Source organism: Zea mays, chromosome 5, assembly GCF_902167145.1.
Source record: "Zea mays cultivar B73 chromosome 5, Zm-B73-REFERENCE-NAM-5.0, whole genome shotgun sequence".
In the NCBI taxonomy this organism is placed as follows: domain Eukaryota; kingdom Viridiplantae; phylum Streptophyta; class Magnoliopsida; order Poales; family Poaceae; genus Zea; species Zea mays.
Genome location: NC_050100.1, coordinates 171,548,766 through 171,572,628, shown reverse-complemented (window position 1 = coordinate 171,572,628; position 23,863 = coordinate 171,548,766). Strand labels below are relative to the sequence as shown.

The 23,863-nt window shown below is 43.3% G+C and overlaps 1 protein-coding gene across 8 annotated transcripts; it reads left to right on the top strand.

Moving 5' to 3' along the window:
• Positions 1 to 10,811: 10,811 nt before the first annotated feature.
• Positions 10,812 to 23,157, top strand: LOC100191496 (uncharacterized). 8 transcript variants are annotated; one of them, XM_035967649.1, is made up of 16 exons: positions 10,812 to 11,167; positions 13,085 to 13,383; positions 13,449 to 13,596; positions 13,957 to 14,060; positions 14,740 to 14,948; positions 15,029 to 15,179; positions 15,259 to 15,374; positions 15,945 to 15,985; positions 16,255 to 16,323; positions 18,066 to 18,166; positions 18,269 to 18,353; positions 21,786 to 21,884; positions 22,164 to 22,232; positions 22,318 to 22,449; positions 22,576 to 22,670; positions 22,760 to 23,141. In XM_035967649.1, the coding sequence occupies exons 2-16, from the start codon at positions 13,145 to 13,147 to the stop codon at positions 22,854 to 22,856; spliced, it is 1,755 nt and encodes a 584-aa protein (XP_035823542.1). In that variant the 5' UTR covers positions 10,812 to 11,167; positions 13,085 to 13,144; the 3' UTR covers positions 22,857 to 23,141. The 8 variants fall into 8 exon arrangements, with proteins under 8 accessions (XP_035823542.1, NP_001352421.1, XP_035823545.1 ...); NM_001365492.1 differs by having other exon boundaries at positions 10,827 to 12,980; positions 22,760 to 23,157; XM_035967650.1 differs by having other exon boundaries at positions 10,883 to 11,126.
• The last annotated feature ends 706 nt before the right edge of the window (positions 23,158 to 23,863 follow it).

Sequence of the window (23,863 nt, the reverse complement as noted above, 5' to 3'; positions counted from 1 at the left end):
CTCATGCTATTTCTCATGTGCCTAAGGATAGGAATGCATCTCATGGTCCATCTATGCTATTCCGTACTTTTGATGCATCTTATGTGCTTTATTGTAAGAATCATAGAATTGTTCCATCTAATGTGGGACCCAAAAGCAAGAAGAGTAAGACTTGCATTTGGGTACCAAAATCTTATGTAGGGACCCAACAAGAGTTGGGGACCTAAACCCCAAGCCTAAATTCCTTGTAGGTTTATGCATTCGGGGCTCAAGCTAGATTATTGATAGCGGATGCACAAACCACGTGATGAGGGAGAAGATGTTCACTTCCTACGTCAAGAACAAGGATTCCCATGACACGATCATCTTTAGAGATGGGAACCAAGGCAAGGTAAAGGGGATAGGTAAAATAGTGATTACTACAGAGCACTCAATTTCTAATGTCTTTTTAGTAGAATTGCTTGGTTATAATTTGCTTTCTATCAGCTAGTTATGTCATATGGGGTATAATTGCTTATTTACAAATGTTGATATAACTGTCTTTAGAAGAAGTGATGGTTCATTTACATTTAAAGGTGTATCTGATGACAAGCTTTACTTGGTTGATTTTACTAAAGAGAATGTCGATCTAGATGCATGTTTACTTGCTAAGATTAACATGGGCTGACTCTTGCATCGTCGTCTAGCACATGTTGTGATGAAGAACCTTCATAAGCTTCTAAAGGGAGAACATGTGTTAGGACTAACTGATGTCTGTTTTGAGAAAGACAGACCTTGTGCAACATGTCAAGCAGTGAAACAGGTGGGAACAAGTCATCTGAGCAAGAACATAATGACGACGTCAAGACCACTGGAGTTGCTACATATGGATCTCTTTGGGTCCGTTGCTTATCTTAGCATTGGGGAAGTAAATATGGTCTTGTTATTGTTGATGACTATTCCCGCTTCACTTGGGTATTCTTTTTGCAAGATAAATCTGAAACCCAAGAAACCCTCAAGTGCTTCTTAAGGCAGGCTCAAAATGAGTTTGAGCTAAAGGTGAAGAAGATAAGGAGCGACAATAGATCGGAATTGAAGAACCTTCAAGTAGAAGAGTACCTTGAGGAGGAAGGCATCAAACATGAGTTCTCCACCCCCTACACTCCACAATAAAATTGCTTGGTGGGGAGGAGGAATAGAACACTCATTGACATGGCAAGAACTATGTTGGGAGAATACAAGACGCCAGAGCAGTTTTGGTTGGAAGCCATGAATATGGCTTGCCATGCCATAAACCGCCTCTATCTTCATCGCCTCCTTAAGTAGACGGCATACGAGCTCCTAACCAGTAACAAACCCAATGTGTCTTATTTTCATGTATTTGGGAGCAAATGCTACATTTTGGTTAAGAAAGGTAGACATTCAAAGTTTGCTCCCAAAGTCATTAAAGGTTTTTACTTGGTTATGATTCAAATACAAAGGCATATAGAGTCTTCAACAAATCCTCTGGACTAGTTGAAGTCACTTCTGATGTTGTATTTCATGAAACTAATGACTCTCCAAGAGAGCAAGTTGATCTTGATGACATAGATGAGAACAAAGTTTCGACGACTGCTATAAGAACTATGGCGATAGGTGATGTGCGACCATAGGAACAACAAGAACAAGATTAACCTTCTTCCTCAACGATGGCGCAACCTCCAAGTTAAGATGAGGAACAGGTACCTTAAGACAATGGCATTGATCAAGGGGGAGCTCATGAACAAGAAGACAAGGAGGAAAAAGAAGTACCACATGCACCTCCAGCACCAATCTGTGCCACCATCCAAAGGGATCATCTGGTGGACCAAATCCTAGGTGGCATCAACAAGGGAGTAACTACTCATTCATGTATTGCTATTTTTTGTGAGCACTACTCCTTTGTTTTCTTCTATTGAGCCTTTCAGGGTAGAAGAAGCCTTGCAGGATCTGGATTGGGTGATGACCATGTAGGAAGAGCTCAACAACTTCAAGAGAAATGAAGTCTGGAGCCCTGTGCCATGTCCAAAGCAAAATGTTGTGGGAACCAAGTGGGTGTTCCACAACAAGCAAGATGAGTATGGGGCGGCGACAAGAAATAAGGCTAGACTTGTGGCAAAAGGTTATGCTCCTATAGCTAGGCTAGAATCTATTCGAATATTATTAGCCTACACTGCTCACCATTCCTTTAAGCTCTTTCAAATGGACGTGAAGAGCGCCTTCCTCAATCGGCCAATCAAGGAGTAAGTGTATGTTGAGCAACCCCCTGGTTTCGAGGATGACAGGTACCCCGACCATGTGTTTATGCTCTCTAAGGCGCTTTATAGACTTAAGCAAGCCCTAAGAGCATGGTATGAATGCCTTAGAGATTTCCTTATTTCTAATGCTTTCATGGTCAGGATAGCTAATCCTACTCTCTTTACAAATACTTGCAATGGTGATTTATTTGTTTGCCAAATATATGTCGATGACATAATATTTGGTTCTACTAATCAAAAGTCTTGTGAGGAGTTTAGAAGGGTGATGAAACAGAAATTTGAGATGTCTATGGTGGGCAAGTTGACATACTTTCTAGGATTTCAAGTAAAACAACTCAAGGATGACATATTCATCTCCCAATCAAAGTACACTCAGGATCTGTTCAAGAGGTTTGGGATGAAGGACGCAAAGCCCATCAAGACACCAATGGGTACAAACGAGCACTTGGACCTCAACACGGGAGGTAAGTCCGTAGATCAAAAGGTATACTAGTCTTTGATAGGATCCTTGCTTTATTTTTGTGCAAGTAGACCGGATATTATGCTTTCCTTTTGTATGTGTGCTAGATTTCAATCCGACCCCAATGAATGTCACCTTGTGGCCATGAAGAAAATTCTTTATTTAGTTCACATGCCTCACTTTGGGCTCCAGTATCCTAAGGGGTCTACCTTTGACTTGATTGGATACTCAGACTCTGATTATGCCGGGTGCAAGGGTGATAGGAAGAGCACATTAGGGACTTGTTAGTTTCTGGGAAGGTCCCTGGTGTCTTGGAGCTCTAAGAAATAAAATTCTGTTGCCCTATCCACTGTTGAAGCCGAGTATGTTGCTGCAGGCCAGTGTTGCGCACAACTACTTTGGATGAGGCAAACCATCCGGGACTTTGACTACAATCTGAGCAAAGATCCACTCTTATATGATAATGAGAGTGCAATCCACTTGGTGGATAATCCCGTTGAACACACCCGCCCTAAGCACATAGACATCTGGCATCACTTTTTGAGAGACCCCTAGCAAAGGGGAGATATCGATATTTGCCATGTTAACACCGATCACCAGCGAGCCGATATCTTCACCAAGACTTTAGATGAAAGAAAGTTTTGTGAGCTATGTAGTGAGCTAAATGTCTTAGATTCACGGAACTTGGATTGATCTATAGCATACACGTGTCTTTGTGTATTTGATCATATTCTCTTAAGCTTAATTGTGTTTTATTGCTTATTTTGATGCTCAAGTTGTAGAATGTCATCCATGGACCTCATAAGTCCTTATGCATTGATACATATCTTTAGTCGAAGGATATGCTACAACTTGACCCTTTTAGACTAATATGTTTACCTAAGTTGTGTTGATGTAGTCTCAAAGATGAATTAAAAGGGAAATTGTGGAGTTGGACAAAGGAAAAGGCTTCCACTGCATAATGGTATCAATGTACTTTGTCCCAAATTCCGTTGGTTTTCATTGCCTTTTTGCTCTTCATTTGCAATTTTTGGTAAGACAATGAGGTTTAAGGCCACTAGTTTCTTTGTTTTGGTGCTTAATGCCAAAGGGAGAGAAAGTAATGCCAAAGCAACTGGATCAACCACCACTTAGAGTTTTAAAAGTTTTTGTGTTCTAAAGTGAGAAAAAATGAATTTAATTGCAAAATTCAATAATATGCCAAATCTTATTTTATTGGTGTTTGATTTGACTTCAATTTGCAAAAGTTGGCTCATATTTGGTTAGGCTAGCGAGTTTTGAGTTGCTTTAGGTGTGCTAGCATAAATCACCAAAAAGGGGGGAGATTGAAAGGGAAATGTGCCCCTGGGCCATTTCTAAGTGTTTTGGTGATTAATAGCCCAACACACCACTTTGAACTAACCATCTTGAAATGAGCATGGGCACAGGTGTATAAAGAGCAAATTGAAGATGTCAAGTCCAATAGAGCACAAACATGGACCCAAATATGAAACCTTGTGAGAAATGGTATAAGTGTGAGGTTTGCACTTCTAAATATGTTGCATAGGTCCTTTAGAATGTTTCTAGTACTTGTGTTTGGCTCTAACTCATTTTGTAGAGAAAAGTACGTTTTGGGCTTGAGTTTGCATATATTGCAAATCCTATTGAAATGACGTTGCAAAGGTATGATTCTAGTACTTACTCAATTGTTTTAGTTGCTAATAATGTTCATCTAAGTGCTAGGGAACTTCTCAAGTCGAGCTAAAAGAAGATAAAGTTTGGCACAAAAGAGGAGAAGTTAGGCTAGATTGGGCACCACCGGACAGTTCGATGTGCAATGGACATGCCCAAACTAGCTGCTCTCGGGAATTCCTCGGGCACGCTGCTAAAAATCATCGGATAGTCCGGTGTGCATCGGACATATCCGGTGCGTCAGGCGGCCAACGGCTCTACCCCACACCTATAATTTATCCTGAAGTAGTTTAGTTATTTTCTCCCAAACTTTCTCCATAGTGGCCAATGTAACCCACCGATCCTTGGGACGTGGGGCTCAAATAGTCGATTATCATTATGTTGTCCTTCTGGCCTAGGACAATTAAAGGTGGCAACCGGTATAGGCTCTAAGGCATACCTGTACTGCATCCCACTGTCGGGGTGGATTTCTTTGGCTCCCAAGGGACCGAACAATATTCAACTTCATGCACGGGTGTTAGCATGTGTGGCTTTCATATGCCACAGGTGCAAGAGAGTAGTGCTGCTGAGATGGGTGAAAAAACTATGTTGTGGTAGCACTCTGTTCTAAGTAGATGTTCCTGGATAGTCTGGTCTGGGTGACTGGATGATCCGCGAAGGGACCAGATGGTCCGAAATTATACCCGGACTATCCGGTTATGCCAGGAATCGCCTGTGAGACATGTTGCGGGCTCAATGTGGCTTCAGACTGCCCGGTGTAGGGTGTCGGACGGTCCGTGGAGGGACTAGACAATTCGAGGTTATACCTAGTTTGTTTAGTTGTGTCAGACATCACCTATGAGCCATGTGGTAGGTTGGGTGTGGCCCCGAATTGTCCGATAGAAGGTGTCGGACGGTAAGAGGTCGTGCTCGGACGGTTCAGTCGTGCTTAGAGCCGATCTCTCATACAATAAAGGCGGTGGCAGCGATTGCCCTGGATATGATTTCATCGGCGTTACATGATATGGCCAGGACTGAGAAAACCTATTTGATGCCGATGTGCTTGGCGAGGCTGCCTTGATTACGACGCCATGAGGCAACAAACTAGGAACAATAATAGACTTTGGATTTTTCAAATTACTTGTCTATGTATTATTTCAATTATTCCTCTTGCTGGTCTATATAAATCTTAACAGATTGATCATTATCAGATTTACTTACAATGGGAATATGAGGCGAAGGCAGGAGTGACGCCATCTCGATCTCACCCTGCTTGATAATCTTCTGGTGTCGGTCCCCCTTGAAGTGAGCCAAGTATTTCTTCATCTTGTTGCTTCATGAAGTCTTTGACTTTCTGCCGTGCATCGGTCGGTAGACTCTCAAGAGTCAATCTGTTGTTGCCTTAGGGGACATTGGTGTGATCTTTAGAACCGACCATTATGGCCTGATTTTGACTTACTCTTCCTCAGAGGAGTCACCAAAAAGTGTGTTGGCATCTTTTTGGGCCAAACACGAATGATCCCTAGATTCCGCTCGCGGGGAGTCGAGACCTTGGGGACCTCTCTATGAGATGTCGGACGGTCCGTGATAGGTCACCAGATCGTCCGCTTGCAGGTCACTGTCGAGCAGATAACTATGTTCTTCTCTATGAGGGTGTAGACTATCCATGTGTAAGTCGCGGACCATCCACGCTAGTGCAGAGGGCTTTGTATAGAACCTAGATCTCGCCGTCTAGGAGTGACTCTATTACGAAGGAGAGATCGTATGGTTGCTTCGGGATCAACGGACCATCCAAAGCACCTCTTAACAATATAAAGTCGAAGAGATATGAAGATTGAGACTGGGAAACTACAACTAGAGCTACGCTACGTCTACTTCTAAGGCATGATAATGTAGATAGATTGGTTTAATTGGACTGTGTGTTCTCAATCGGACGTACTCTTATATATATATATATATATATATATATATATATATATATATATATATATATATATATATATATATATATATATATATATATATATATATATATATATATATATATATATATATATATATATATATATATATGGGAGGTCTGGATATGTTTCTAGGCGAGATCCAATAATTTCTCGTGAGCTTGTTAGGATAACCACGTATGGAATAAGGACTCTCGCTTGAGTTAATCTAATCGCGGACCGTTTAGGGCGGGGATCGTCTAGGCCACAAGGCCGGACTCTTCGATCATAAAGGTGCCAAATTTGGTATTCAACACAATGAGACTTAGATAATTTGAGATGACTGTAATAAGGCGAGCTGATCAAATTTGGGATAAACAAGTTAAATGGATTATAAATTGGAACCAAGTGAGTATATATCATGCTTGTTACAATGCCTTGTTTAGCAAATCAACATGTTATGGTGGATTTTTTTCCTTTCAATATTGCATACAATTGCATCTATGAAATTTTAGCATTCAGTTAGCATATGGGCCAATGACTGCTACATTCTTGAACTCGTAGCACTAGGATGTAAGACATAAGGACCTATACATCCCTTGAGCTATGTGGTCTTTCACAAGGATCATACCATCCTAACATATTTAATACTTTCTCCATCTAAAAATATAATTCTTTCTAGCCATCTTTTTTTCTATCCACATTTCAATAAACAATACTGAATATAGACATACATATAAACTATATTCATAGGTTAATTAATGAATACATATTTAATCTAAAGCAAATTATATTTTCGGACAGAGGTGGTATATAAATAAAATTAATTATTATAGTTAGCTCGAATATAAGTTATGTTAATATTGAATGTGACAATGAAATTTGTATATATAGCAGGAAGTATTTTGTTTGGTTTTAATTCTTTTCTTAGTCAATCAAATGGTCTCAAATTTGATCAAGAAAAATAATATTAATATTTTGACATTACATACGTACACAATAAAAATATATTACACCACAAACATAATGATTTGTTTGATAATATAAACACTAATTACTATTTTTGTTAATTTAGAAAAAAAAACTGGTTTGGTACTATGTTAGAACTTAGAAGTACACTAGGTAAATACCCGTACGTTGTAACGAGAGTATATAATATCACGATAAATGTGTGTTATATTGTTAGAAGAAAATATTTTGTAATTCATTTGTGATCCTAGCCATACATAAATTTTATGATAGTTAGGTGCATGTGTGTTGCAACGACATATAAAATATTCGACAAAATGATAGTGCATAATAATTACATAAGAACGAACATCATATTTATTATCGACCTTAATATCGCACAAATTCTTTTATAACAATCATCTAGTATACTCTACGCTTGGAGGCCGCACGCACGAACTACTGCTCCACTGTCCTGCAACCAAACACGAGCCCGGTGCAATAATCTTGGCTTCTCGGGGGCCAGTGCCAGGGCCAGGCAAAAAAGCGCAATAATCTCAGTATGAAGAAAAACAAGGTGCAGTAATCAATTGCATGGTGCTCATGTGAGAGAGAGAGAGACAGAGGCTCTTTCAAACCGAATAATGGAAGAGGGGACAGAAAGGGTTTCCTGACCAGTAATCGCACTTCACCCATGTTTTTGACAGAGCATCAGTGATGGCAGCCACGACCACGAAGCGGAGCAAAGCAGAGCACATCGGCAGAAAGATTTGTCCGAGGACATGGCGCATTGTTGACTGTTGATGACCATTGCCTCATGCTCCCGCACTCCCTCCCCCTTGCACTTGCAGGTCGCAGCCTTTTCCGGGCCGCGCCAGATTTGCGTTTCCCCGCCGCTCCGGCTGCCCGGCTCCCACCCCTAGGCCCCAGCCTACGCGGGCACGGGCTGGCGCCTGGCAGGCCGTCCGGCCGGCCAGGCAATGCAACAAAATCACACGACACACGAGACGGCGACGCGCGCTCACACCTGCTCAACCACTGCCCGCGACCACTCGGCCCCACCAACCACGTTAGGAGACCCCGAACGAATTCACCAATCACCAGGCGTGCAGAGTACACGATGCGCCCCCGTGGCCGGTTGGCTCGGCAGTTCGTGCCCGAGCCCGGCGGACGACAAGGGAGTGGGGGCTAGAAAGCAACGGGACAACAACACAAGCCACGGCCACCGACAACGGCGCGAGGGTAGGGTGGGGTGGGCGAGTGGAGTGAGGCGCAAAAGGCCAGGACCCATGCCCACACCCCATCACGCGCGTCCGCAGCGTCGAGAGAGAAAATAACCACGATGTTATTTTAGTGGCAACGTATCTCGTGAAATCCAGGAAATTCGATTCACTCGAAGCCTGGCTGCTTTCTCCCCGGTCGCGAAAAGTCACAAGCCAACAAAAAAACACACCAAAATAACACATCAAAGCAGCGGGAGAGGAGAGCTCGGATTCTCACAGAGAGGAGGCAGCGTGGGCGCCGGACGGCGGAAGCAGGAGTGGTCGGTGGCGTGCGGTGCAGCGTATGTGAGAGCTGCGGCGGTGGGGACCTGCCTTGGCCTCTGGGATGGGGGTGGGAGGTGGAGGCGGAGGCGGAGGGGAGGCCGCGGCGGTGTCGGCGCCGGCGCCGGCGGAGGAGGCGGGGAAGGACGCGGAGGATGGCAATGACTGGACCTTGAAGGCGAAGCTGATCGCCGTAGCGGTGCTGGGGGCCACGGCGCTCGGGGTGTTCCTGCACTCCTACTTCCGCCACGCGGCTGCGCAAGGCGGAGGAGGGCTCGTCAGCATGTGCGAGGAGCGCGCGCGCATGCTGCAGGACCAGTTCGCCGTCTCCGTCAACCACGTCCACGCCCTCGCCACCCTCGTCGCCACCTTCCACTACGAGAAGCACCCGCCCGCGCTGGACCACATCCACCTGTGCGCAGCTGCACGACACCTTCATAGCGCGGGGGGCCAGAGCTGGAGGGAGTAAGTTGGATGCCTGGAAGGAGCGCCCGAACGTGTACCCTGCCGCACGTCATTATTGTCATGGTTGCTGCAGTGCGAGTGGAGGGGCCGTGTGGGCCGTGAGGAGAAGGACGGGCCGGGGCAGAGATCTAGGTCGAGGAGACCTAGTTGCGCGTGGGCTGCGTAGGGGATGTGGCGTGGGCGGTGTGCCCCCGGGATCGGCGTGGCGGCGCTGGCCCTGCTCGCCGTCGCGGCTGCCGCAGGAGCCGCCACGGGGGATCCCGATCCCGACGACCTCGAGCGCGCGTAAGTGTCTCTGCTCTGCGACGCCGACGGAAGCAAGGGAGGCCCTGGATGCCTGGACTTCGACTTCTCGTCTCGCTATTCGTAACCCTCGGTCGCTGCGATGTCGTCTGCGCATGAGCACTTCTGCAATAGACAGATCTGCCACCCAAAGTTCTGAGGCTGTCTCTAGCAACGTTCTCTATATCTATCCTCTATATCCGTCCTTTACAGTTTCTTTTAAAAAATTTCATTCTCTATATCTCCTTCCTCTCCAACAACGTCCTCTAAATCACGTCCTCTATACTCAAATATCTATATTAGAGACATTTTTTATTTTTTATATATACGTATTTGTCATACTCTCAAATATATTGTACATATTTCAGTTTTGCTAAATCGGTTATTTAAAGTATTCAAATGGATAGAGGACCGTTTAGAGAAACTCTATATATAGAAAATCCAACAACGTCCTCTAAATTTAGAGAACCGTTTAGAGGACGCTGCTGGAGGACATAGAGGACCATTTGATCCTCTATATTTAGGATACAGAACCCTTTAGGGTGCCTTGCTGGAGCTAGCCGGCTGTCTCCAGCAACGTCCTCTATATTCATCCTCTATATCTGTCCTTTACAGTCTCCTCTAAAAGATTTTATCCTCTATATCTACTTCCTCTCCAACAACATCCTCTAAATCACGTCCTCTATACTCAAATATCTATATTATAGACATTTTTTATTTTTATTTTTTATACATACGTATTTGTCATACTCTCAAATATATTATACATATTTTAGTTTTGCTAAATCGGTTATTTAAAGTATTCAAATAGATAGAGGACTGTTTAGAGAAACTCTATATGTAGAGAATCCAGCAACGTCCTCTAAATTTAGAGAACCGTTTAGAGAACGCTGCTAGAGAGCGTAGAGGACCGTTTGATCATTTATATTTAGGGTAGAGGACCCTTTAGAGGGTCTTGTTGGAGCTCTCTGCTCACGTCGCAGCGGGGGAGGCAGTTGCAGCTTTCGTGGGGGAAGATGAGGCGTGCGCAGAGGGAGAGGCGGGGGCATAGAAAATGGTCTACACTATTGCCTTAATAGTTAGTGGAGATAATGATTTTTATGTGAAGCGTGTTTTTATAATGTCATTTGAACGAATTAAGATTCATAATGACATGAATCCAAATTTTCTCCTCGTGGGACGGTGGAAATATCGAACCATCACATAAAGGCCCCACTCGTCAGCGTGGAGCGTGGCTATATGGACCCACATGGCATTCGGCTACACGCATTCGCTAGGTGGGCCTCACAACAGAGCACACAGGCTGGTTCGAGACCCCGGGCACGTTTCTACAAATCCTAAGAAAACTCCAAAAAAGACAAAATAACCCAGAAATAAAAATCGCCGTGGAGGCGAGTCGCCGCCGGCACCGCCCGGCACGGCCTTCTTCTCCGGCGAAGGCGGAGCTCGTTACGGGGATTCCACATCCGTTAATCGGTCCCACCGGATCCCTCGCCGCCTCCCACGGGCCGGGCCGCGCCGTGGCGCGCGCGCAGGCCGAGATGCGGAAGAGGATGGAGAGCGACGACGATCTGATCGAGGAGGCAAAACTGCGCACCGTCTGGTGGGCGCTCTGCATCTTCGCCGTCTCCTACTTCCTCACGCGTGAGCACGTCCCCCTCTGTCCCTCTGCTTCCGTGCCTCATTTGCGACCGAATTGGTTTTGCGGGTCGTGTGGGCCGCGAGAAGGACGGGTCGGGGCAGAGATCTGGGTCGAGGAGAACTGGTTGCGCGTGGGCTGAGCAGGGGATGTGGCGTGGGCGGTGTGCCCCGGGGATCGGCGTGGCGGCGCTGGCCCTGCTCGCCGTCGCGGCTGCCGCAGGAGCCGCCGCGGGGATCCCGATCCCGACGACCTCGAGCGCCCGTAAGTGTCTCCGCTCTGTGACGCCGACGGAAGCAAGGGAGGCCCTGGATGCCTGGACTTCGACTTCTCGTCTCGCTACTCGTAACCCTCGGTCGCTGCGATGTCGTCTGCGCGTGAGCACAGATCTGCCACCCAAAGTTCTGACCCTCCCTGCCCACGTCGCAGCGGGGGAGCCAGTTGCAGCTTTCGCGGGGGAGATGGGGCTTGCGCAAACCGGGAGGCGGGGGCATAGAAAATGGTCTACACTGTTGTCTTAATAGTTAGTAGAGATTATATGATGTGAATACAAAATATTGTTGCGAAGATCCACCTCGGAGACGGAGACGAAATGCTCACCGAGTCACTGTCCATGGGAGCAGACAGCAGAGGCGGGTTCTCATCGGAACGATCGAACACGACGAGCCACTAGCGAGAGCGATGCATGCACCTGACGGTCCTTTGATGGTGGGCACTCCCACTTGCCCATACCGACGGTCGAGTCCTCGTCGTGCCGTGTCTACCTGCCGCATCGGACCCGAGTGCGGAGTGCAGTACTGCAGTGTCAGAGACAGAGTGCTGCCCCCCTTCTCTTTCCTCTCGACTTGCTCCGAGGATCCCAAGCACGCCGCCCGCGGCGGCCGCGTGCCGTGTGCCGTGCGCGCTGCACCCGGCACTGGCAGACACCCGCTCTTCGACGCGACTCCCCAGTCCCCACTGGGCCACCAGTCCTCCGTCCATCACTCCATCCACGAGTCAGCGTCCGCGTCCGCGTCGGCGTGTCCCTCTCCTTCAGATGCGAGGCCTCCAAGGGCGAACTAGTAGTTGCTTGGAGACTTGCAGTGAAAAGGGCACGCAGAAAAGCGAGCGTCTGGCCGCCCGCACGCCAGGAGCGATCGACAGATCGGCTGATGCGGAGTTAGCACTTAGCAGTCGCCCGCCGCGACCTCAACCTGCACCGGCGCCGCACGCCAAGGGCGGAGACGCCAGATGATGAAGGATGCGAAGTGGCCTCACGCGGTGTCGAGCGCCGGTGGAAGGCGAGGCCCCCCTGCCTCATCATCCAACGCGGGGGCGTCGTACACCCTCCTCGCGTCCTCCCCGCCCAGCAGCGTCAGAAACGACGGCTGCTCGCCGCACTACCCTCCCGCCCCTGCGTCCGACGACGACGGGCTCTCCTCGTTCGACGCGTCCGTCGCTGCCGCGAAGCTGCCGTTCCAGCAGCTGCACAGGAACAGGCCCCAACTCGGCGTCGCGGACTGGCTGCCGCTGCAGCGCCAATCTAGCGGTAGCAGCGTCGGGGGCGACGACGGCGAGGTATCCTCCACCGTTTCCTTCACCATCGCCAACGCCGCGGAATATAGGTACAAGGGCGACGCGGACCGCGCACCGAGCAGCAGCAGCAAGAGCTGGGCGCAGCAGGCGGAGGAGGCCTACAACCTCCAGCTCGCCCTCGCGCTCCGCCTCTGCTCCGAGGCCTCCGCCGCTGCGGACCCCAACTTCCTCGACTCCTCCATCGCTGCCGCCGACCACCTCCAGCCCATTGCATCGCCTCAATCCCTCTCCCACCGCTTCTGGGTCTGCACATTCTCCCTCTCTTACAGTTACCGTCGGCCATCGCTGCCTGAAATGTGGCGAATATATGTCTTGAGTTCTCCGAGTGACCACTGCGTCGTTCGCAGGTCAATGGCTGCTTGTCCTACTCCGACAAGGTCTCGGATGGTTTCTACTTCATCCAGGGGATGGATCCCTTCATATGGACGCTCTGCAACGATTTGCACGACGGAGGCCGCGTCCCCACTATTGAGTCCCTCAAGGCTGTCAATCCCACCGATTCTGCCATCGAGGTGGTCATCGTAGATAAAGTGGCGGACTATGACCTGAGGCAGCTGATAAGCATGGCCATTGACGTTTCTCTGAACCGTACCGACTCCAAGGAGATCGCCACTCGACTCGCTGCCGTTGTGTCCACGAAGATGGGGTGAGTAATGCAACTGCATTTCTCATTTGTGTGCTCGCTATCTTACGTGAACGTTTCCGTCGAAGGGGATCGGTAGCAGCTACCGAGGAACACGAGTTGGGTCCCCGGTGGAGAGACTCTGTTGGGTTCCTGAAGATTAGCTCAGGGTCTGTTGTACTTCCCATCGGAAAGTTATCAGTTGGCTTTTGTTGCCACCGAGCATTACTGTTCAAGGTGATCTTGCTTCTTGATCGTACATTGTGTACTGAGCAGATACTGACATGTCACTCCAGCACAATATTTTATGGCACAATATTACTTGTCTTCCTTTCTATGATGTAGTTGCAATTATCTCTTTGCTAAGACTCTAAGCTGGTCTTGTGTGGCCTTCTCGTTCTCTCCGCTCCCAAACGCTCATATCATGAATATTTTTCTAGTATCAATTCGATCATATTGATATTTTATAAGGAGAAAAGCTGCTTCACCTTGAAGCATCATATATGATTCGCTATTTTATTTATCGTCACCCTATTCTTGTCAATTCCATTTTCTTGCATTGATCCTGCCTGCTTTGGTTGCGAGCAAAACAAAAAGACCCTGGCGGATTCCATCAATCTGCCCTGTCGCATTGTGAAGGGATGCAAGTACTGCAAAGCTGGTGCTGCCACTTCTTGCTTGGTGCGCTTTGGTCATGACAGGTTGTATCCTTTCAAATGAGCTTTACTCTTAGTACTATTGCGGACTATAACAAATATGAGAATAACGGCAACGACTGTTATGCAAGCAGTCCTTCTGTGCAAGCGTGCAAGCAAATCATCTGATTCATTAGATTACGATCCAACCGCAGATACAACCATGGTTTGTTAGGGGTTCTTTTATAAAGATTATTGAGCTGGTGGTGGAAGGGTTTAAGTGTTAAATGTGACCTACGGTTGGATCACGATCTAATGGATCAGATGATTTGCTTGCACGCTTGCACAGAAGGACTGCTTGCATAGCAGTTGTTGCCGAGAATAACAGAATAGTTAAGTGAATGTTATGGTATTCTTATTTAGTGCACTTGGTGAAAGTTTTCCAGTATAAATCTTCAAAATGAAAGATCTAATTGATATGCATAATGCATCTCTCAGATCTAGTTGATTTTGCAGTGATACATAAGCATGAAGCTGGTCCTGCTGATATCACACTCTTCTCTCAACTGTTTAAAACTTTTCAGGATAAGATGAATACAAAAAATATAGCAGTCATTCTAGTAAAGAAATTTAGATGTGCATTCTAATTTTGGCATATTTTAACCAGATTTTATTTTGTTTATGTTGCAGCTGTCAATTTTGGTAGATGTAGACGGTCCGTTATTGACTTTTTTCCCTGGTGCAGGGAATGTCTAATTGATTTAATTGGGAACCCGGGATTCTTATCTGAACCTGACTCCCTCTTGAATGGACTATCATCCATCTCTGTTTCTTCACCATTGCGCCCACCAAAACATGACTCAGCTGATAATTCTGATAATTTCAAGTTGTTTGCCAAGAAATATTTCCTTGATTGTCAGTCGTTAAATCTCATGTTCAGTGATCCAGCAGCTGGTATCTCTCTGCATGCTGAACAATATAAGATTCAAGATCTCTTGGAAATGACATTTGATATATACGTTGAATAATTTTAGGAACGGTTATCGACTTAGATGAGGTTATGGGATCAAATCTAGGTCTAAACTCATCACATGCAACAAACAGTGATTGTCAAGCTACCTTTACTCATCTTAAGGCTGGTACTCGACGCAGTAGTCAAGATGGGAGTTTTATAATGCAGAGGAGGTACTCAGATAAGATTCTATCTAAAAATTAAGGTTGATCTTTCAATATCCGAAGTTGATTTTATTAAAAACATTCCCAGTTCCCAAGAGGATACTCAATCTGGACTAAGTGATCCCTTTAGCGATATGTCCCTTGAGATAGAAGACTTGATTATCCCATGGAGTGAGCTTGTTCTGAAAGAGAAAATTGGTGCAGGTGTGTTTCCTCCAAAATTCTGTACTTACAAGCTGCATTTAGGTTGTTTATTCTCTTTTTTTATAGTATAACAACATGCACTTTTCTATCGCATTATGTTTACTTAAAAAAAACTCGATCTGGGAGGGAAAGACCGGCCTCCCGGTACTATATTAAGAAAAGACCGAAACATGGTCTCGGCCGAAAAAATCCCCGAACCCTGGCCCCCCATCACTAACGGGTCGTCACCGCCCACTCTGCAACGACCCGGTCGGAGGGTGGCGCGCAGGACGTAACCCGGGAGCGGGTGGGGCACACGAGGAGATTTTTTAAACCAAGCCCAAAATTTGCCCCCCGAGGGGAAACGAACCCGGGACCTGGAGGTGCTACTCAAAAGCCTTAACCATTACGCTAGAGGCCCTTTCGCTATTATGTTTACTCTTTTAGCCAAAGTTTAATAGTTTAGCCGAACCGAGGTTTTCAGGTCCTGTAGACCTGCTAGGGCATGCCTTGAAAACAAGACAATTATAAAGCCATATTTTGGAAATTTAAATGTTTTGTCTACATTATACTAATGAGGAAAAATTCCAGGTTCTTTTGGTACTGTGCACCGTGCGGATTGGAATGGTTCGGTATGTTTTCTGTCACTTAGCACAAGCATGTTTTTTGCAGTTTGGGTTAATGGATATTCTCTATATCTCTGTAGACACATAAACACAATATTTCATTATGGGACATTTTAATTATGCCGGTCACAAAACAAGACATTCATCTGCTTATATTAGCCAGCATTTTAGACATAAGCACAAGTGGCCTTAATTTATCACTATCAATTCATTGCTTACAGCAGTAACCTGACAATGATGAAGGATTCAATTAACAGGGTTATTTTTTAACCCAGGATGTCGCAGTAAAAATTCTAATGGAGCAGGACTTCCATCCAGAGCGTCTCAAAGAATTTTTGAGAGAGGTATAACTGCGAGATAGAATTTTGTGCACATATCCCTTGGTTTATACTTTTTGCGGACAATATAGTGGTAGTTGATGAAAACCGAGCAAGAGTAAATAGGAAACTGGAGTTGTGGCGGGAGACTCTGGAGTCTAAAGGTTTTTAACTCGATAAAGTTAAAACAAAATATATGATATGTGACTTCGGCACTACTACATATGAGAAAGCAAATGTTAGTCTGGAAGGTTAAGTAGTGCCTAGGAAGGATATTTTTCGGTATTTAGGATCAACTACATAGAGATGAGGACATTGATGAAGATTTTAGGCATAGAATCAAAGCAAGGTGGATGAAATGGCGCCAAACATCTGGTGTACTATGTGACAAGAGGTACCACAAAAGCTAAAGGTAAGTTTTGTAGGACGACGATTAGACCTACTATGTTGTATGGTGTAGAATATTGGACTACAAAAATACAATATGTTTAGCAGATAAATGTTGCAGGACACGCATATTGTATTGGATTTGTGGTCATACATATGTTTTCAAGTCGTCCGACTAACCGCGATTAGTCGGGCTGGTCGGTTTAGGGTGGCCGATTAGGGAAGCCGACCCGATCAGAACACCTGATCGCCCTGGTCGTCTGACTATTCGACGACTAGGGACGATTAGTCGCTCGATCAAGAGCTTGTGGGCGACCAGGGTCCGAAGCCTGTATAAAATTTCAGTTGGATGAATATCTTCTTTAGGTCACTAGTAGTGTGGTAGTAAGTGTTTCTTTGCTGTTTTGAAAGCCTGCATTACTTTAGGGTCATTGGGGAGCTACTGTTTTCAGTTGGATGAACAAATATCTTCTCTTAAATGAGTATTGCAGAATTCATGTCATGTTTACCCTTTATATATAGTTATATACTATGTTATATACTCTATACATATATGGTCTTATATATCATATATACTCTACACATATGTCCTGGATGAACAAGATGACTAATAGACGACTAGGGTCGACCAGAGGTCGATTAGTCGACCTAGTCGTCGACTAATCGAGATTAGTCGCCTGGTCGGACCCCTAGGTTGACCAGCTGGTCGCTCGACCAGAAAACATAGTCATACAAGAAATGACCGAGTTCGAAATGATGATACATGTGATAGGCTATGGGTAGCATAAATTGAAGAAAAGCTTGTCGAATACCAGCTGAGATGGTTTAGACGTGTCCAGCAGAGGCACCAGTGTGCAGTGAGTTCTTAAGGCGTGATAGTAATATGAAGAGAGAGAAAAAGTCGAAGTTGACATGAGAAGAGACAGTAAACGAAGATTTGAAAAGATAGAATATATCCAAAGCTTTAGCATTGAATAGGAGCACATGAAAACAACTATACATGTGCTTGAACCTTGATTTTGTGGCTTCTGTTGGATTTCAACTATAACCTGCCCCTAACTTGCTTGGGACTAAAAGACTTTGATGTTGTTGTATATTAGTCACATAGGTCCTGCTGAACTTTTTTCTCATGGTATTTTTGCAGCTTAACAAACAGCGTTCTGAATATGTCCTACAAATGGATTATGGAATGTAATAATGTACCCTACTTATGGTTAGATGCTTATTTGGATTAAATTTTTTTGTCTAGAAATAAGTGTCCAGTGTATTCTTTGAACCTTGAATACTTAAGATGTTGCCTCATTGAAGAACTATATATATGCATTGTTGTAGCATTGTGATGTTCATTTATCATTTACTGTATTGAGGATTCTTCTTTGTAGGTTGCAATTATGAGAAGTTTGCGACATCCGAACATTGTTCTTCTTATGGGTGCTGTCACTCAGCCACCTAACCTTTCAATTGTGACTGAATACCTATCAAGGTGTGTCCTTACTTTCTGAATGCCTTTTGAAATATACTATCTGTGCACCTCTAGAGTTAGTCCAAGGTTCCAGAACTTAACCTTTTTGTTTTCTATGTGCAGAGGTAGCTTATACAGACTTTTACACAGGCATGCTGCAAGGGAAAATCTGGAGGAGCGCCGCCGCTTGAGTATGGCTTTCGACGTGGTAAAAAACTTGTTTAAATAACACTTGCGGTCCGTTTAGATCCTTGGAATTGAATTCCTTTCTAATAATCGTAATTTAGGCATAGATGAGTTAAGCTAATATGGTTTTGTATAGAATATATTTGTATACTATTGTTAGCCATACGAGAGAGATATTTATGTGTGCATTTGTATTATAGGGGAGCGAGCCAAAGAGTGTGTTATAAGTTTTTTTTAGATAATGGAAGTAATCATCCAGCCTTGGCTTCAAAGAAGCTACGACCCCTTATAACAATACTCAACACTCCATATTGATCAAGTTATTGCAGCAAACAAAGTTTGGATAAAAAGCACCTAACTACAAATCCTATTGGTAAACCTCCATCCATGCTTGCTGAAAATCTCCATGACGACATTCTCCATCTTCAGACACGCTGTCTTTATCAACTCTTTATCATCTTCAGCCTTCTGCATTTGACTCTAGAAGCGGAACCAATAAGTTCCCCTGTAAATTACCTGCATAAATGTTTTCATTGGAGATTTATCAAAAACCACATCATTTCTACTAAGCCATATTGCCCAACAAATCGCCGATGCACCCACTAGTAGAAGTTGTTTCAATCTACCTCCAATCCCATTAAGCCACGAACTGAACATATGCATTGTGTTATGTGGTTGTTTCAACCCAAAACATATTTGGACTAAACCCCATATAAAACGTGCATTTTTGCACTGAAAAAACAAATGTTGAATTGACTCATTAGCTAAGCAATAAACGCATTGCTTGTTTCCATTCCAATTTCATTTAGCAAGATTATCTTTAGTTAGAGTTACTCCCTTATACATATACCACATGAAAATCTTAATCTTTAAAGGCATCTTAAGCTTCCAAATCATTTTGTTTCTTTCAACCACCCCATTATTAATAACAGCAAGATACATAGAATGAACTGTAAAGATTCTATTAGCTTTCAAATTCCATTTAAATGTATCCTTATTATCATTGAGCTGAATATGCATTATACTCATAACCAGCTCATTCCAATTTCGAAGATTATTATCTTGCAATGACCGTCTAAAAGATACATTTAACGGGACAGAACTGAGAACAGAAGCTACAATATCATTCTTCTTCCTCACTATATTATATAATGACGGGTATTTTTGCTGAAAAGAAACATTACCGATCCAAACATCTTCCCAAAACCGGATTTGCTGACCATTGTTTAGTTGAAAGGATCTGAATCTCATGAATTGGTCTTTGACTTTCATAAGTCCTGACCAAAAATGAGAGTCGCCTGGCTTCCTTTCAATTATTCCAATTGGGTAATTTTTGCAATACTTATTTCTAAGTATTTGTTGCCATAGCCCTTCCTCATTAATTAATTTCCATAACCATTTGGCTAACAAACATTTATTCTTAATCTCAATGTTTTGAATTCCTAGCCCTCCTTGGTCTTTCGGTTGACAAATAATGTTCCATTTTATCAACCTATATTTCTTCTTTTGATTATCGCTCTGCCAAAAGAACCTAGATCTATAATACTCTATTTTTTGTAGTACTCCTTTTGGAACTTAAAAAAAAGAGAGCATGAACATAGTTAGGCTTGTTAAGACAGAGTTTATTAAGACCAATCTACCACCAAAGGATAGATATTTTCCTTTCCAACTACTAAGCTTCTTCTCTATTCTCTCCTCTACTGTTTTCCACTCCACATTTCTCAATATTCTAACGTGCATAGGGATACCAAGGTATCTAAAAGGAAAAGAACCATGTCGACAACCAAATAGTTGTACATATTGAGTTTCTGAGTCTTTAGCCTGATCAAAACAAAATATTTCACTCTTATGGAAATTTATCTTGAGACCAGAAAGCTTCTCAAAAGCACATAACAGCAGTTTTAAATTCCTGGCTTGGTCCAAGTTATGGTCCATAAAAATAATAGTATCATCTGCATATTGTAAGATGGATAAACCATCTTCTACTAAATGAGGGATGACACCTGAAATTTGGTTGGCTAATTTTGCTCTCTTTACTAAGATAGCTAACATATCAACTACAATATTAAACAGAATTGGTGATAATGGATCTCCCTATCTGACACCTTTCTTTATTTGAAAATTGGAGCCAATTTGGTTATTAACTTTTATAGCCACATGCCCTCCTTGCATGAAAGATGCTACCCATTGTTGCCATTTTTTAGTGAAGCCTTTCATTCTTAGGGCCTGTTGTACAAAAGACCAATTTATCTTGTCATATGCCTTCTCAAAATCGATTTTTAGAATGACTCCATTTTGTTTCTTCCTATGCATCTCATGAATTGTTTCATATAAAACTATCACCCCTTCCATGATATTTCTGCCCGGCAAGAAGGCAGTTTGTATCGGACTAATTACTTTTTGAGCAATTACAGTGACTCTATTCGTCGTCACTTTAGTAAATATCTTGAAGCTTACATTTAGTAGACAAATGGGTCTATATTGTTGAATTTAATAAACATCCTTACACTTAGGTATTAAGATAATAGTCCCAAAGTTTAGACTATATAATGGTAAGGATCCATTATAAAATTTTGTAAATAAAGTCGTTAAGTCCTCTTTTATGACCTCCCAAAAAGTTTGATAAAACTCTATTGGGAAGCCATCTGGCCCTGGTGCTTTATTATGTTCCATCTGAAAAATTGCTTCTTTTACTTCCTTTTCTGTGAAGGCTGCAACCAAGAATTCATTTTCCTGTTGGGTTACTTGAGGGATGTCATCAATTCGAGCCTCATCCATCCTAACGGAATTTTCCTCAGGTGGACCGAATAAGCTTTTATAAGAGAGTGTTATAAGTTACAGAGTAGAAACATTAAGTAGTGATGCATAAAATCAATTTCCTCCCACTCATCCGATGAATTTGAGATAGGTTTATATCTAAACTTTGGAAAGTGGTGGAATACAAAATTTCAAACCAAATAGTCTACTCTATTAAGTAGATTCCAATTCCATCAAAATGAAAGATCCAAACGGCCCCTTAGTGAAACTATGGAGCATAGGGGAGATGTGTGTTTGTAGTGAAACATGTTTGCAGGCATCACATGTTTGGTTAGATTTTCATAAGCGTGAAGCTATCAATTTTGGGTTTTATGTTCATCTGAAGTCCTTGAGTAATGATCAGAAACAAAAGATGGTTAGAATGCAATGAGAAAGATCATATACGAAAGCTGAGATATATTGGCACTGAAGCATGGCTACGTACTATAAGCTGTAGGCGACCATAGAGGGTCATGGAAGGGTCCACTAAGCTGCTACTTATGCTGTTCTGCAGCAGTGTGTTGCTGCCATTATCCTCCTGCTATAGTATCAGGGCTATGGCACCGCTATATACTTCAATAAAGCTGACATTGGCCTTTCAGTTGAAATTGAAGCAATCGTCGTTTAATACTCTATTGTTTGCATCTTCTATGTACAGGCAAAAGGGATGAACTATCTTCATAAGCGTAATCCTCCAATAGTCCACCGGGATCTTAAGTCACCAAACCTGTTGGTTGACAAAAAGTACACTGTGAAAGTATGAAATTTCCGATATTGCTTTTACTTTCATTAGGAAAAAGCTTGCCTTCAGTGACTTAACGATATCACAGTATTAAAATTTATAACTTTATGATTCATCACTTATATTTTCGTAATATTTTTGCTATAAGCTATAGTTGTTATGTTTATTATGATTAGGTCTCATCACAAAAAAAAAACAAAGGGATAAAGTGCAGTGTAGTTTGTTTACCATTAGAATTCAATGACCATCTTTCTACCTGTGTAATGTCATGTCTTCACTTCTCTTATTCTGCAGGTCTGTGACTTTGGTCTCTCCAGATTGAAGGCAAACACATTTCTGTCTTCCAAGACTGCAGCAGGGACTGTAAGTTATATTGTTCCGTTTAGTGTATTTTGTTTTGTTACGCAATTCTATGTGGCTAAGTGTTATTCTGTGCCATGCTATCTAGCCTGAGTGGATGGCACCAGAAGTTCTACGAGACGAGCCCTCAAATGAGAAGTCTGATGTTTACAGCTTCGGTGTAATCTTATGGGAGCTTATGACATTGCAGCAGCCATGGAGTAATTTAAATCCAGCTCAGGTTTGCATCTCATGCTTTATGCATCACAGTATCACATTGACGTTTTCTAGCTTTAGATATACCCCATGGAGAAAATCCTTAAGTTCTCTCTTTTTTGTTAAAAAATACGTACAATTTTACTTGCAGGTCGTTGCAGCGGTTGGTTTCAAGGGACAAAGGCTTGAGATCCCAAGCAGCGTTGATCCGAAAGTGGCGGCAGTAATCGAGTCCTGCTGGGTCAGGTGTAATACTAACATACGTGCTATTATGCATTTTCTCATTACTCAACCATCGAACTTGTTTTGATGGACCATTTTAATTGCTTACTCAGGGAGCCCTGGAGACGACCCTCTTTTGCCAGTATCATGGAATCCCTGAAACTTCTCATCAAGACATTACCACCCAATCAGCTCCTCGAAGAAAATTAGTTACCACCCAAGCAACTTGCAAATTATGTCACCTCTAGAGTTTTCTCGATTTGTTTAGATCCGATATGCGCCAGGCCTCTCAAACCATTCGTCTTCGGCGCCACGTATTCCCTGATGAGAAATATTCAAAACTACACCTGTCACAAAAGGGGAAAAACTATGGTTGGACAATAAGATTCATGAAAAAAATATGTGATCCAAATTAAGTGTACATCTCTTTTATCAAGGAACCAAATGTAAGTTGGTCAAATATATACATATAAGTACTAATATTTATGGAATATATACTTTTACAATAAAATTATTAAAGATATAAATATCGATGCTATTTTCCATATAAAACTTAAACAATGTTTAACTCTGAAAAATATAATGTATGTTTATTTTAGAATAAAATGAGTATTGAATTTATGCAGATTTTTCCAATGAGCTTTTCTTAAGAAAATCTGACTAAAATCTGACTGTGAGGAAAATCTAGTTATGAAGAGGATTTGAGTATCATAGTTATACGTGGAGGAAGATGGAGGCGTCTATATGGTTTATAATCTATGAAGTGACGAATTTCTTCTATCACGAAGACTCAACCAATTATGTGTTTATATTGATTTTGAATAATTTCACCATACCAATTCCTATAGAAACAAGCTGAAAATCTAGACGTTTGCTTTTATCCGAGCTGAAACAGACAGACCCTGGACCTCTCGATAACATGCACAATCCAATAGAGATCGCTACAAAATGCCCCTCGGTAAACTACTTTGGTGACAAAAGAGATATTCACCTACTTTTTCGACATGATTGGTTTCCATGACTACTCTAGACTCTAGAACAAGGTAAATTAAATTGCACAAAAACAGTCACAATCTCGTCTTGTAAGATAGATCAACAAAGTCCTGATGGTATTCCCATGAGACTTCAGACATATCATTGTTAGATGCTAAACAATAGACTATATATTTGCCCTAAATTCCCTAACTATCCATCATATTTGCCCCAGATTGCTCCTG

Bases quoted from the DNA above. Each gene is read 5' to 3' on its own strand.
- LOC100191496 (NM_001365492.1), top strand. From the start codon at position 12,393: ATGATGAAGGATGCGAAGTGGCCTCACGCGGTGTCGAGCGCCGGTGGA. The intron at 15,375-15,944 runs GTGTGTTTCCTC...GAAAAATTCCAG, and splicing joins GAAAGAGAAAATTGGTGCAG to GTTCTTTTGGTACTGTGCAC. The intron at 22,450-22,575 runs GTTTGCATCTCA...TTTTACTTGCAG, and splicing joins GTAATTTAAATCCAGCTCAG to GTCGTTGCAGCGGTTGGTTT.